The sequence below is a fragment of the Leptonychotes weddellii genome, chromosome 14, assembly GCF_054177405.1.
Source record: "Leptonychotes weddellii isolate Sample4059 chromosome 14, ASM5417740v2, whole genome shotgun sequence".
NCBI lineage: Eukaryota > Metazoa > Chordata > Mammalia > Carnivora > Phocidae > Leptonychotes > Leptonychotes weddellii.
In genome coordinates, this window is record NC_138382.1 from 62,025,268 (window position 1) to 62,041,281 (window position 16,014).

At 42.5% G+C, this 16,014-nt stretch overlaps 2 protein-coding genes across 3 annotated transcripts in view; one reads left to right on the forward strand and one right to left on the reverse strand.

Moving 5' to 3' along the window:
• Window positions 1-2,326, reverse strand: part of FKBP15 (FKBP prolyl isomerase family member 15) — a 60,278-nt gene extending 57,952 nt beyond the window's left edge. The window contains exon 1 of the mRNA XM_006735110.3: window positions 2,170-2,326. Within this exon, the coding sequence (XP_006735173.1) occupies window positions 2,170-2,222 (53 nt within the window). The 5' untranslated portion in view covers window positions 2,223-2,326. The remainder of the gene's footprint in view (window positions 1-2,169) is intronic.
• A 173-nt stretch (window positions 2,327-2,499) lies between these two features.
• SLC31A1 (solute carrier family 31 member 1) overlaps window positions 2,500-16,014 on the forward strand; it is a 40,169-nt gene continuing 26,654 nt past the window's right edge. The window contains exons 1-2 of one of the 2 annotated variants that reach the window (XM_081803413.1): window positions 2,518-2,658; window positions 8,201-8,289. The gene's annotated coding sequence lies outside the window, so the exon portion shown is untranslated. Of the gene's footprint in view, window positions 2,659-8,200; window positions 8,290-16,014 lie in introns of both variants that reach the window. The other variant, XM_006735105.3, reaches the window with a different exon arrangement.

Genomic DNA, 16,014 nt, shown 5'->3' on the forward strand with positions numbered 1-16,014 from the left:
GATCATGACCTGAGCCGAAGGCAGACGCTTAACGACTGAGCCACCCAGGCGCCCTATTAAGCTTGCTTTGTACAGTTTCAGCTTGCATGGCCACATTTGCAGTAACTCACTACCATACAGTGAGTTCTGCCTGTATTTGGTTCCGATTTCTCTACATCTTTACCAGCACATTATTGTCTTTTTGATAACAGCCATTCTAGTGGGTGTGAAGCAGTATCTCTTCGGCTTTGATTTGCATTTCCCTAATAACTAATGATGTTGAGCATCTTCTTATGTACTTATTGGCAATTTGTACATCTTCTTTGGAGAAATATCTATTCAAATCTTTTGCTTATTTTTTTGTAAAGATTTTATTTATTTATTTGACAGAGAGAGAGAGACAGCAAGAGAGGGAACACAAGCAGGGGGAGTGGGAGAGGGAGAAGCAGGCTTCCCGGTGAGCCGGGAGCCCGATGCGGGGCTCGATTCCAGGAGCCTGGGATCATGACCTGAGCCGAAGGCAGACACTTACCCAACTGAGGCACCCAGGTGCCCCTCTTTTGCTCGTTTTAAATTGGGTTCATCTCTTTATTTTTCACCTGAATCTATTTGCTAGCTCATCATTTTTGGTTTTTTTTTTTTTTTTAAGATTTTATTTATTTGACAGAGAGAGACACAGCAAGAGAGGGAACACAAGCAGGGAGAGTGGGAGAGGGAGAAGCAGGCTTCCCGCCGAGCAGGGAACCCGATGTGGGGCTCGATCCCAGGACTCTGGGATCATGACTTGAGCCGAAGGCAGACGCCCAACCATCTGAGCCACCCAGGCGCCCCTCAGATTTTTTTTTTAATAGGTGAGTTAAACCTAAATCAAAAAGGTGACTACACAGTCAACAGCAGCACGCTGGACTATGTGGAAATTTTAGTGAGTGTTTTGGGTGGAATAGGGAAAAAGGGACCAAAGCATAGCTTAACTCCAAAATAACTGAGCAACTTAAAGAACCCAAAGCGGAACTCAGTGGATATAGACCATCTAAAGTGAGAGCAGGTGTGGAACAGGGTGGTAAGGGTGAAGAAAGGACTTAAGGGTAGGTAATATACAGCCAGTCACAGTGTAATTCAAAAGATCCTATTCAAGACCAAAAGAGAGCTGATGTCATTTTATGGTCATTCTTGTACTGAACTCTCCAAAAGAAGCAACTTGAGAGCAGGGACAGTAGCCTAATCATTTTTGTAACCTCTTAGCAGTAAGATGAGGAATGTATGTTGGTGTATGCATCACTCCTCTGTACATTCTTAAATTTGTTAAACATACGTTCAAAGAAAGGGCTCTGTAAGGATCAGTACTGGTAGCTCACTTTCAAAGGAGTCAAGCTGTCTACTGACACAACATGAGGGAAAAGGCTAAACTGATTATGGGAAGAGACAAAACCCTGCCTCCTGAAGTCCTGCACCCCAGGCTAGCATATATAATGACTGGGGGCAAGGCATAGCGACTGCAGTCTCTTACATTGGCTTTGAGCTTTTAAGTTCAATTTCACAGCTATCATTCATTCAACAGGCACTTCCGGAGCACACACGACATACTGTGCTGAGCGCTAGACACAGATGAACAGCAAAAGCAAGTCCCTGTTCTGTCAGGGTTCATAATCCGGTAGGTTCGGTGTTGCAAGGATAGAGGTAATCAGCCTAACTGTGGGAATAAGGAAGAGAAAGCAATGCATTCTGCCTGGGTCTGTGGGAGAAGGGAAAGCACCAAAAGGTGACATCCGGGCTAGGCCTTGAAAGATGCGGAAGCTAACCCACAAGGGCCAATTCTGAAGTGTCACTGCTTTGTCCACAGGGAAGAGAAAGTCTCATATCAGCCCCAGGTGACTCCTATAAAAACTCTTGAGGCAGATGTTCTCATCAGTAATCACCTCCATTTCACAGAAGGAGAAACTGACCCACAAAGCAAAAGGCGAAGCCCAGGGCCAGGCTGAGTGACATGGGACATGCCAGGTCCAGAATCGAGGTGGACAGACACGGCACAGTTTCGAGCTCTGCCCGGATTCTGAAACCTGTAGAGCACCGGAATGTGGCAGGGGTCTGGACCCGGAAGTTGGAGAGAAGTCTAATATGAGAGCGACCCCTCCCACCATTTGCCCAGTTCTCTCAGTTACGCCCTCTGTCCCACGCTTCTCAGTCACTCACCCGCCGCTAGGCGAAAGGAAGTCGGTGTCGTCTTCGTCTCCCGCACTGAACATCGCGGTGCCTCTCGCCCAGCCGTAGGCGCAAAACAAGAGTGTTTTCGGGCCTTTCACTGCCGACGTCGTGAAATGCCGCGGTGGCGTGCTGCTTTCCGGCAGGACGAACTCTCGCACGGTGGCTCGGCTGGGAGGGGTCTAGACTCCGGAGAAGGTGGGGGAAAGGCAAATGGCAGGACCTCGCGGGCACGCGCGCCCGTGACGTAAGGCTTCTCCAGCCTGCAGAGGCAGTGAAATCCGCGGGAGCTCCGAAATCCTGCGCAAGGATTGGCCGACGAGGCGGGGGGCGGGGCAGGGGCGGGAATCCGCGGCCTCGGTGGCGGTCGTGGACACGTCGAGCCCGGCAGAAGTGGAGGGGGCTTCCGAAGAGTCGTCGGGGTGGTGACGGGTTAAGGTTCTAAGAGAGAGGTGCCGGTGGCGAGACTCGATCTGGAAGGTAAGCACCCACCGCCCCTCTCACACCCCTGGCATGGGCACAGTCCTTTCCCCCCGGGACAAGGACCCTCCACGCCACTCTTCTCCGCTCTGCGAAAGGAGAAAGGGCCCGGACTGGCAGTCTGGAGAACTGAGCTTTCGGCCGGGCCCCTACAGTGACAGCTAGAGTGACCTTGGGGCTGGGTGTTCGATGCCTCACTTTCCCCGTCTATAAAACGGGCCTGCCGTCCCTCTCGCTTGTTCCCTGTGGCCGACCTCGCTATTTATTCAACGGGCTCTTTGTCCAGTGTTTCTCTGTGCCGGCTGGTCAAGAAGCTTTTAGACCTCAGATGTCATCCAATTCAATCCCAGTCTCCTCATAATCCCAGAATTAGCAATAGGGAAACGAAGTAATAAGCAGTTGGATGACTAGTCCGAAGTCACACAGAGTAAAGGGCAGAGTGGAGCTGGATCCCTAGTCTCTTGATTCAGGACTTAGTAAGCTGATGGGTGAACAAGAACCTTATCAACTTTTAAACACTGTGCGTCTTTCCAGAGTGGTTATTGCTAGACTGTGGCATAAATCTGGAGAGAATTCCCCTCCCTATGCAGGTGAGGTGCAGAAGAGCTGGGATATTCTGGGGGTGAGTGATGGAAAAGAGAAAACTTTAGAAGGGAAAATCCCCAGTCCCAATCTTGGTCTGGGTTTTGCATAGTCTTCTTGCCACAGACCTAAGTCAACATCAGTTGTTGGGGACTTCTCTGTCTCCAGTTTCCACCTTCTCTGTATCTTATATAAGTATTTCTTTGGTTAACCTGGTATAATTCTTGAAACAATCTCTGGGTAAGCTTGGTTTAGCCAAGGTGTGGATAAGCAGATAATGTTTCACTGTAGCATCCGTTTCCATAGATCTCAACTGGAGTTGTTTCACTCGGGGCTTCTCTTAATCAGGTTAGTACAACAGGTGTCCCTTACCTGGATGTTTTAGTCTGTTAACATGAAATTGAAGTGAAGTGATTGGTAGTGATTCACCTCCTAGAGAACTTTGTACTTCTTTTTTTTTTTTTAAGATTTTATTTATTTATTTGACAGAGAGAGACACAGCGAGAGAGGGAACACAAGCAGGGGGAGTGGGAGAGGGAGAAGCAGGCTTCCCACGGAGCAGGGAGCCCGATGCGGGGCTCGATCCCAGGATCCTGGGATCATGACCTGAGCCGAAGGCAGACGCTCAACGACTGAGCCACCCAGGCGCCCCAAGAACTTTGTACTTCTTGGTACTTCCTTTGTTCTGCCTGTTAATATAGTTTGTGTGCTTGTACTAAATTGTAAGCTCCTCAAGGACAGGGACAGTTTTATTCATCTTGATGTCACCTGTGTCACAGAGCACTATGCCTTCTTGACCATAATGGATTCTTTTTTTTTTTTATTTAAGATTTTTTATTTATTTATTTGAGAGAGAGAGAATGAGAGACAGAGAGCATGAGAAGGAGGAAGGTCAGAGGGAGAAGCAGACTCCCCGCCGAGCAGGGAGCCCGATGCGGGACTCAATCCCGGGACTCCAGGATCGACCATAATGGATTCTTATTCTTTGTTAGACTGAGTAATGGAATTCATCCTTATTCCCATTCCTTAATTTATGCCCTTGGGATCTTTTTCACATGTGACTCAGAGAGCCTTACAGTGGCTCTTGCCTTCCAGAAAGATAAAAATGCTGTAGTAGCTGTGAACTATCAGGGTTGCTTCGTCTCTTTTGTTAGTTGAAGATGATTTTACTATTGTTTAAAGCTCTAGGGGAGGGCGCCTGGGTGGCTCAGTCATTAAGCGTCTGCCTTCTGCTCGGGGTCATTCGAGTCCCGCATCGGGCTTCCTGCTTGGCAGGAAGCCTGCTTCGCCCTCTCCCACTCCCCCTGCTTGTGTTCCTGCTCTCGCTCTCTCTGTCTCTGTCAAATAAATAAATAAAATCTTTAAAAATAAATAAATAAATAAAGCTCTAGGGGAGGGGGAAGAGGGGGATAGAATAGCTAGAAATAGTATATGGAACTGATTTTTGTTAGTAAAGTATCTCTCTCTTAAACTGAGAGACAGGGCTGTTGTCTGCTTCCTGTGTCCATTTTACAGATTAAGATGGTTAAAGCAGTGAAGGCTGACAGTGTGAAAACAGTGATGCAACTGGAATCTAAGCACTAGAACTGGAATCCTTTGCAGTAGCTCTGTTTAGAATATGAACTTGGCTACCTCTCAGGGAGAGAGAGAATGAACTGCCTAAGTGACGTCACTTTTTCTAACCCCTTTCCCCAATACTGGTCATCGTCATTCCAGCACTGAAACATCTGAATAGTACCTTTTAAAAAATGCTAAAAGATCATTTGAGTGCTTATCCCGAATTCTTGAGTTGGGGATGTTTTCATCCAGTGTATTTAAGTAGCCTTTTTAGATAGGCAGGCACGTAAAATCTGAATCAGCATTTTTGGCAATTGGGACACCACAAATATGCATGCCCAGGTCACCACTGTGGGAACACAGCTGCTAGTTCTGATCAGCAGTATGAAAAAGGGGAAGACAGTGGTGAGGCTCCCTAAGTCTTGCAGCATTTGAACTGCAGGATTAGGTATACCTCTAAAAAGCCACTGTCTGGGCCGCCTGGGTGGCTCAGTCATTAAGCATCTGCATTCCGCTCAGGTCATGATCCCAGGGTCCTGGGATCGAACCCCACATCGGGCTCCCTGCTCAGCGGGAAGCCTGCTTCTCCCTCTCCCACTCCCCCTGCTTGTGTTCCCTCTCTTGCTGTGTCTCTCTGTCAAATAAATAAAACCTTAAAAAAAAAAAAGATAAAAAGCCACTGTCGGGGTGCCCAGGTGGCTCAGTTGGTTAAGCATCTGACTCTTGATTTCAGCTCAGATCATGATCTCAGGCTCCATGCTCAGGGGGACGTCAGCTTGAGATTCTCTCCCTCTGCCTCTGCCCCTCCCTTCACTCGTGCTGTCTCTCTCTCTCTTTCTGTCTAAAAAGTAAATAAATAAATAAATAAATAATTTTTTTTTAATGGAAAAAAATTTTTAAACAAATAAGTAAAAAGGCACTGGGGCGCCTGGGTGGCTCAGTTGGTTAAAGCGACTGCCTTCGGCTCAGGTCATGATCCTGGAGTCCCGGGATCGAGTCCCGCATCAGGCTCCCTGCTCAGCGAGGAGCCTGCTTCTCCCTCTGACCCTCCCCCCTCCCATGTACTCTCTCTCAAATAAATAAATAAATCTTTTAAAAAAATATAAATAAATAAATAAATAAGTAAAAAGGCACTGTCTTCCTGAATTAGAATATTGGAGCAGGAATCAGGAAATCTGAATTCCCATCCCAGCCCTTCTAACTCACTCTGAGCTTAGGCCATGCTTCCTAAACACTTTGTGAAAGGAGTGATTTAGACCCAGGTATCTATTAAGTACTGCTGGGAATACGGAGATAAGGAAAGCACAATCCTGATCTCAAGTTTGAATTAAGCATTTTTGTTTGTTTGTTTTGCTTAAATACACAGTTTTTAAATATATTTATAAAATATATTTTATATTTAAATAAATATAAAGATTACCCAAGATTAACCAGTAAGTGGCGATTTTAACAATTCCTTTCAAATTATCAGCGATTTTGGGGGCACTGGGTGGCTCAGTTGGTTAATCATCTGCCTTCCGCTCAGGTCATGATCTCAGGGTCCTGGGATCGAGCCCCCATTGGGCCTCTGCTCCCAGGGAGTCTGCTTCTCCCTCGCCTCTGCCTGCCACTCCCCGCCTTGTGCATGCGCGCATGCGCTCTCTCTGTCAGATAAATCTTAAAAACAAAAAAATTATCAGCAATTTTGCTGTAGAGATGATAATTTTTATATACAGGTACACCCATACTAATCTGTACTAGTGAATGCATTGCAAATATTAAACTATAATTAAAGTTTAAAGTCATAACCAAGTTAGATGATAGGTGTGGTGATAGCAATATGAATTGAATATAGGTTTGGGGGAGTTGGTATAGTGTTCTTTCTGTTCAGTCACTGAAAACAGAAGAATGTCAGAACACAATTCAAGAAATATCTGAAAACCTTCTATGTGTAAGGTACTGTGCTGGGTGTTGCCTGGAATAGGAAAATGAGTAAGTCATTGTTCTTGTCCTCAAAGTGCTTGTACTTGAACAGTAGGGATAGTTGAAGTATACAAATAATTATACTAGAAAACATAGCAAAGTAAGTCCCATAAGTAGAAATTAATTATTGTAGGTTTTCAAAGGAAGAAGAGATGATATCTAGTTTGAAAGAGTATGTGTGGTTAGATAATAGGCTTTGAGGGTGAGTGGGATTCCAAATGGAAATGAGGAAGTATGGTTCTCCAGGTTGAGGGGGTGGCTTTGGCAAAAGCACAAAGACAGGAGAGATGGCACAAATTTCTTACAAGACCAGAGTTGCCCTCTTATTTGATGCAATTAGGGCCAATAGTTGGCCAACTAAAAAAATAAGTTAGAGAATCCTACAGATACTAGTTACACACAGACCTTAACCATTTGATCTTAACTTAAAGCATAAACATCTTTTTGCCATTCTTTAAAATAAGGCTTTTCTTGGGTTGTGGACCCCAGGAATCTGTGAACTACAGCATGAGGGCCAAACCTTGTCCTAGCCTTTTGCCTATTTCTGTAAATAGTTTTATTGGAACACAGCCATGCTCATTTGTTGACATATTATTTATGGCTACTACTTTGATGTACAAGGTAAAGTTGAGTAGTTGTATGTATCTGTGTGACTCATTTTTATCTAGTCTTTCCAAAGCTTTCAACTTGGTTTTCATGGAAACAACTACCAGACAGTCCATGTAGTATAGTAGCTAAATTCTTAAGCTCTGGAGCCAAATTGTTTTGCCGTTTATTAGTTATACAGGTCTTGGGCACGTTGCTCAGTTTTCTCCTTTGGAAAATAGGGACAATGATAGTACCTAGTTTCTAGGGTTCTTGTGAAGATTATAGGAGTTAGTTCATGTAAAGCACTTAGAACAGCGTCTGGCAGGTAGCAAGTACTCAATATTAGCTGCTGCTGTTTTCCTCTTGTAACTTACAGTTAATTGCTTTATGTAATACTTTATTAAATTATATTCTTACATTAATAAGCACAACTGGCATAAGTTAATTTATGAATAAACCTACCTGACACTTGATTAAGGACACAACTTCCCTGAGGGAGAGAAAAAAGTGTTGATCCCATAATATTAGAGACTAGCCTTGTTAGTGTGTTATCATTTAAGTCAGGTAAGAGAATTCCCTGGGATTGTTTGCTAAGAGTATAAGACAACAGAACAGATAGGGAAGTAGTGGATTAAAATTGAAAAGGAGACCAGAGCCGTATTTGTCTAACACCTTGAAAGTCAAGGGGATAAGTTTGTACTTAGCCATGTAGGAAATGGGATTATTTATTCTAAAGGACATGATTGATAGGAAAAAATTCAAGTGGTTTAGGAGTATATGACAAAAAAGTAAAAGCTTCCCGTGTAAGTATCTGCTTCATTTTTCTTTTTCTTTCTTTCTTTTTTTTTTTTAGTTTTATGTTTAATCTTCACACCCAGCATGGGGCTCAAACTCACAACCCCAAGACCAAGAGTCACATTCTCCACTGACTGAGCCAGCCAGGTGCACCTTCACTTCATTTTCCTAATAGTCCTTAGAATGGGGAGCTGTTGTGAGGATTGAATGAGATAAGGCATGGTAAACACTACTTGTGAAACAGGTATTAGCCCTTGAAAACCTCGATCCAGTTTTTCTTTGGATTATAATCTCAATTTTGAATTGAGAAAAAAGTAAAGGTTCTAGGCTGAATGTGAATAAAACAATTTATGCCATACTCTGTGGAGTCTCTGAACTTTGAGTCTTTACCCCTCCTACTTCCAGTTTGGCTCTGCTGTGGATTCCTCTTTGTGCCTTCCTCACCAGAAGTGCTACAAAAGAAGAGATGGCATAATTATCTCTGGAAAAGCAAGTGTTTACAATGACAAGACGACTTTAACTAGTGGAAGACATCAGATAAGTCAGTCACCAGGCATCCCCCAGATAACTCTGCCATTTAAAGTTGGCAAGCCAGGGGGCGTGTGGGTGGCTCAGCTGGTAAAGCAGCGCAGATTTTGATCTCAGGGTCGTGAGTTCGAGCCCTGTGGTGGGCTCCTTGAGCCCACTTAAAAAAAAAAAAAAAAAAAAGTTGGCAAGCCAGGAATGACTGGGGGGAAAGAGAGGGGAGAAGACAGGGCAGGTTGTTGATGCGGGTACTCCCACATGCAGCTTTTAGCATAATACAGCCATTTAGGAAATCAAAAGTTTTCTGTAGTTTGCTGTGAGAAGTCATCAGGAGTCTGATACTTTATACATTAAAACGAACCTTTTATGCCAAAAGAAAGCTTACAGTAGGGATTGGGAAGGAAATGCTTTTGAAGTTCCACGCTTTGAGTGGTATCATTTCAGATTTAGGTAACATTCCCAAGCAGAGGAGGGGCCCATCCTTAGGAATGCAAAGCGCTGCGGAAAAGGAAAGGGTTGAGGAGGGTCCACCCTACCTCTTCCTTTACACAAAGGCCCTAGACTTTTGTATACAATCTGCTTTTGTAGGTTGAGAACATTATGCAGTACAGTGTAATGAGATGGATACCTGCATTACAAGGAGAAATGATTTGGAGGGAATCTATACATTATAGAGAGCAAATCTAGCAACCAGTGAAATATTAGAGGACCTTTTCAGCCAGGTTGAGTCTTTCTCTAAATAGGTAGTAGAGGTGTTAATGAGACTGTGCTGAGTGTTGACACAATTTTGAAGCAGTTTAGAGCACCTAGAACTTAGTCTTTTGGTTTTCAAAATCAAAGGCAAAGGCATGCTGCTAACTATGTACCCACAGGCCCCCATTCCTCTCTCCTACCTTTTTCCTCCCTACCTTTTCGGATGACTTTTTATCAGCTCCCACACAACCCTGTGCATGATCTATATCTTAGTACATCTTATACTGTTTTTCATTATTTGTATGTATCCCTTCTCCAGACTGGGCTTCTTGAGGATAGGGGTTCATCATAGTTCCATCACTCCATAGGTACACAGTACATTTGAGTGAATGAATGAAGAGAGTGAGTTCCTCAGGGTCACAAAGATAGTAAGTCCCAAGAGCCAGATCTAGAACCCAGGGCTTCTGATTCCTAGCCCAGTAGTTTTCCACACACTGTGCAACCTCAATCTGAGGTATTAAACAACTTTTCTCATTTTTGTGTATATTCTTTCAGTGCATTTTCATTAAGTCATCCTTTGTTAATTAAAGGGAGGGAGGCGGGGCGCCTGGGTGGCTCAGTCACTTAAGCATCAGACTCTTGATTTCGGCTGAGGTCATGATCTCAGGGTTATGAGATCGAGCCCCATGTTGTGCCCAAGCTGGGTGGGGAATCTACTTGAGATTCTCTCTCTTTCCCTCTTCCTCTGCCCCTCCACCTGCATGTGCACACTCTCTCCAATAAATAAATAAATCTTTTTTTAAAAGGGGGAAGGGAGGAGTAAAATAGCAGTTAAAATGTTTTCTAGTTTCTGCCTCACACCAAATTAATTCCTACGTCACTATTCTGTAGATGTTTCTAGTGCAAATTAATTCCCAGCATTCACAGGCAAACCAATAACATTATGATCTAGATTATTAAAATCCTGTATAATGTAACTAAAGGAGAATTTAGGGACGCCTGGCTGGCTCAGTCGGTAGAGCATGCAACTCTTGATCTCAGGGTCGTGAGTTCAAACCCTACATCGGCGTGGAACCTATTTAAAAAAAAAAAAAAGGAAATTTTAAGCAAGGGGAACCTTTGCCTTTGATTATAACAGGAAGGCAGTTAAAGCAATGCTTTGCTGATGTATGTTTATCTGATTAGCTTGTTTTCTTTAAATCAAACTGTAAGAGACTGTATACTTTAAGTGACATGAAAGTGAGCCCTATGTGTGACTTGGACATCTCCTTTCAGAGATTAATTTTGTCATCTAATGAGTAAGCAAACCATTACTAATTATATTTCATCCTTTCTGTACCTTAGAGTTAGAAAGTATTTTAACATATTTGATCCTTACAACCCTATGATATTGACAGAGTGTAGGTATTTTTATATCCATTTTGCAGTAAAGAGACTAGTACTTGTTGGGTTTAAGTGATTTGCTTAATGTCATGTGGCTAATATATGGTACTTGTGTCTATAGCTCAGAGCTTCTCATGTCTAGTCCAGTGCTTTTTTCTACTTTTATCACACTGTCTACAAAACACTGAAATCTACAAAAATCATACTAAAGCATTCGTGGTTAGCATGTTGGAAATGTATCAAGACTACAAAAGGATCCAGTAAGAGGGTATGAAAGGGTGTATCTCGTGATTGCTGGATTTCAGAATATGGCTTAGCCAACAACAAAGGTATCCAAGAAATGGAGTATAGTAGCTGGGAGATCCACTCCCCATTGGACTTAGGCCCTTCTATCATTGCATAACTAAAAGACCTTTTCAGTTTGTTTGCTTGACATATCAAATTTGAGTTGTCCTATTCAAACTAGGCAAATAAAAGCTTTGCTAAAGGCCTTTGTGAAGAATGTAGTTGTATACTTGATCTTCTCGTACAGAAAGGTGAGAGTGGGCAAGAGAAACAGGAACTTTTATGGTATTTGTCACTAAAACAGGATATGTAAAGCTCAGAAACACCCCCTGCTTAGCTGCTTCCCAGCAAACCATCTGGAGAAATGGGAGGTTTGGGGTAAGTGGTTAGACCACTGTTACAGAAGCCTTATATGAAAAGTAGATGTTATGGGTTCAGTTGACTAAAGAGTATGTTAGTGCCATTGTTTAATAATGTGGGCCTCAGTTTCTTCACCTGTAAAATAGGGGAGTTGTATTTGATAATGTAATTTTTTAAAGTAAGAAATATATTCACATGGTTCACAATTCAAAAGATACAAAAGGATATTTAGTGAAAAATGTTCCTTCTGCTCCTACCCACATCTGACCAGTTCCCCTCCTAGGGATCATAGTGTTACCTCTTTCTTATGCCCTGACCCCTAGAGATAGTATAGGTGTTTATAAATAATATGTATATACTTTTAACCCTATTGAATTTTTTTTTACAAATGCTAGCATACAGTACACCTGCTTTTTTTCATCTCAGAACTTGGAGATCGTTCTATATAAGTATATAAAGAGTTTCCTCATTCTTATTTATGGTTGCAAAGTATTCCATTTTATGGAAATATGATAATTTATTTAATCCATGCCCAATCAGTGAATATTTATGTTGTATTTTCAATATTTGGCTATCACAGACAGTCCTGTGACAAATAACTTTGTTCATATAACATTTGACATATGTGTCAGTGTATCTTTAGGATAGATACATCTGATCTTTGAACAACATGGGTTTGAACTGTGTGAGTCCACTTATACGCGAATTTTTTACAGTACAGCACTGTAAATGTATTTTCTCTTCTTTATGATCTTCTTAATAACATTTTATTTTCTCTAGCTTACTTTTTTTTAAGAGTTTATTTATTTTTGAGAGAGAGAGCGAGCACAAGCACCAGCAGGGGGAGGGGTAGAGGGAGAGGCAGGCTCCCCACTGAGCAGGGAACCCAATGCAGGACTTGATCCCAGGACCCTGAGATCATGCCCTGAGCCAAAGGTGGATGCTTAACCGACTGAGCCACCCAGGCGTCCCTCTAGCTTACTTTATTGTAAGGATATAGCATATAATACATATAAGATACAAAGCACGTTAATTGACCTATGTCATCAGCAAGGTTTCCGGTCAACAGTAGGCTTAATAGTAGTTAAGTTTTGGGGAGTCAAAAGTTCTACGCAGATTTTTGACTGCTTGGAGATCGGTTCCCCAACCCCGGTGTTGTTCAAGGGTCAGCTGTATTTAGAGGTGGAATTATTGGCTCAAAGGGTATGTACATCAGACGGATAATTAAACACTCTTCTAGTTCTGGTATTCTATGAGATTTTAATTGTGAATGAACAGCAAAAGAGATGAGAAGGTATCATTTTCTTGAAACATCTTAATTTTTTAAATTTATTTGAGAGAGAGAGTGTGGGAGAGGCAGAGGGAGAAGGAGAGAGAGAATCTCAAGGAGACTCCCCACTGAGTGCAGAGCCCGACATAGGGCTCGACCCCATGACCCTGAGATCATAACCTGAGCCAAAATCAAGAGTAAGACACTTAACCAACTGAGCCACCCGGGCACCCCTGAAACATCTTCATTTTTATCTCTTGTTATTCGGAAACTACATCTTAAGTGAGGGCCAAGTATAGGCAACCTCACCAAAATGCTGTTGAATTGAAAATTTGATAAGTCACCTACTACGTCACTATCCTGTAGATGTTTCTAGTGCTGTTCAGTGTGCTGTTACTCAGGAGTTAATTTGTAAGGTGAATGTTATAAACTCAGGACAAAATGGGACTGGCTCCTAACTACTTTTACCACATAGAGGATTCAGTCCATCCATGTAGGGAATAAAAGTGGAAAAATCAAGAAAGAGAACATAACTGAGATGTCTGTTTGTGTGTGTCTTTCACTGGCTTCCCAGGTTTTTGATGATTGTGGAATGTGATGATTTTGTGAAATGAGTGGTACCACAACAATCAGATGTCTTTCTGAGGAGCTAGGGACCACAAAGCAGATCAGAATTCTGTCATCCCCTCGTACCTCTTGACCAGACCTACTAACCTTCCTTCCTTCCATTTCTCACCTCCATCATTCTCTCTGTAGGTGCCTTAAGCCATTTGTGAAATTTGTTCTGTAAATAGCTTTCAATCAGAGCCTCTATCCTCTTCATCTCTAAATTTCCTCTAGCCCCTGGGGTAGAGGGTATTTAATAAATACTCGTTGAATTGAGATTAGGTAGATGTCAGAGTGATCTGGCCTCTATTTGGCTACCCTCTCAAGGTGCCATATCTTTCCTTTTCCCGGTATAGTGTGAACACCTTCCAACCCACTCCTCTGCACACCTAATACAATGCAGGAAGGGACAAAAGGCCAAGTAAACTGCCTTGAAGAAGGGTGTGTGTGTGTGTGGGTGTGTGTGTGTTTAAGTAAGTGTACACACACATTCCTTTTGGCTCCCACTGCCATTCTTTGTGCTGCAGTTAAAAATTTGGACCTCACTGGGCGCCTGGGTGGCTCAGTTGGTTAAGCGACTGCCTTCGGCTCAGGTCATGATCCTGGAGTCCCTGGATCAAGTCCCGCATCGGGCTCCCTGCTCGGAGGGGAGTCTGCTTCTCCCTCTGACCCTCCCCCCTCTCATGTGCTTGCTCTCTCTCATTCTCTCTCTCTCAAATAAATAAAATCTTAAAAAAAAAAAAAATTTGGACCTCACTTAGCTACATGCTAGTGGTAGCTGTGGAGTTAGACATACTCAGTAGGAATAACCCAGGAATATTCAGCTCAAAATAAACATGTATCTTTTTATTCCCGCAAATCTCATGTATATGAAATCATAAAGATAAAAGGGAAAACTAGATGAATACAAACTCTGGCTTATAAATAAAGTTGTACATTTAGAAGAGACCATTGGATTAGTGTTGACTTTTCTAATTTTATTTTATTTTATTTTTTTTTAAGATTTTTATTTATTTATTTATTTGAGAGAGAGAATGAGATAGAGCATGAGAAGGGGGAGGGTCAGAGGGAGAAGCAGACTCCCTGCTGAGCAGGGAGCCCGATGCGGGACTCGATCCCGGGACTCCAGGATCATGACCTGAGCCGAAGGCAGTCGCTTAACCAACTGAGCCACCCAGGCGCCCCTAACTGTTCTAATTTTAGAATAAAGAAACTTGTCTATGGGCCATGCTTTAAGCACTTAGACACTCTGGGATAGGAGATTGTATGGCTCCCTTGTGCACTATAACTCCTAAAGTTACACAGTAAGAGGATGACAGGGCCTCACATGCAGCTTAATTAGGTAGGTCCCATCTTTTCAAATATAAACTTTAATGCCAGGCTCCCAAGGAAAATTACTTTTGGATAGCTTAAGGTAGATGCTTCACTAGGCTTCTTTCTGCCTGTTATTTGGACAACTTGTAAAAGGGCCATAAGCTTTCTAGCAATTAACCATGAAGAGAGTTTCCTTTATTATGGTTTCAGAAATACCACAGGGTGTATGGTGCTATGTTATAGCTTAGAATTAAGGGGCAGAATTAATACCCCTTCCCTACTCTTAATAAATGAGGATGTAGAAAAAATGGGATAGGCAAAAGCATAATGTATCATATTTCCATTTCAAGATGGTGGGTTTTTTTTTTAAGATTTTATTTATTTGAGAGAGAGAGAGCGCATGCATGCATGAGTTGGGGGAGAGGGACAGAGGGAGAGGGAGAAGCAGACTCCCAGCCCACCAGGGAGCTGGACTCAGGGTTCCATCCCAAGACCCTGGGCTCATGTCCTGAGCTGAAGGCAGACGCTTAACCAACTGAGCCACCCAGGTGCCCCTCAAGATGGTGTTTTGAGCAAATCCCTTTTCCTTTCCAAAATCCTAGTAAAATGACTATAGAAATCTAAACATTTTTTAAGTGTGATATTGTGATTTATAATAAATATATATTTGGTCTACATCCCGTTTCTGGCATAGAACTCGTAAAACCTTTGAGATTTCCTAATTGATGTGAGCTATAAAGGTGTCTTTTGTTATGTTATAATGAGGTGACTTTTTTTTTTAGCAGTTGTTAATTTAGTTGGAAATCAAGAATGTAAACCTGAGTCAATTAACCTTCTAAGTAAAGTTTATATTCTTAAAAAATGTATAAGACACTCAAGGGAAATGCAAATACAAACTGGATGCTTGAAGATATTAAGGAATTATTGTTAATTTTTCAGGTGAGTTAATGGTACTGTATTTTGTTTTGTTTCTTCTAAAGTCCCCTTCTTTTAGAGATACAGACATGTATACAAATAAAATGTTTTAATATCTGAAATTTGCATTAAAATTAGGCAGGCCATGGGAATGAATGGGGTATAGACAAGACAAGGCTGGCCTTGAGTTGATAATTGTAGAAGTTGAGCAATAAGTACATTCGGTCTACTTTTGTATGTATTTGAAAATTTTTATAATAAATTATGTTATCTTATTTAGTTTTTCTTCAATTGTGAAATCAAACACTAAATATGCCTGGGGCCTTGGGCGCCTGGGTGGCTCAGTTGGTTAAGCGACTGCCTTCGGCTCAGGTCATGATCCTGGAGTCCCTGGATCGAGTCCCGCATCGGGCTCCCTGCTCGGCGGGGAGTCTGCTTCTCCCTCTGACCCTCCCCCCTCTCATGTGCTCTCTCTCATTCTCTCTCTCTCAAATAAATAAATAAAATCTTTAAAAAAAAAA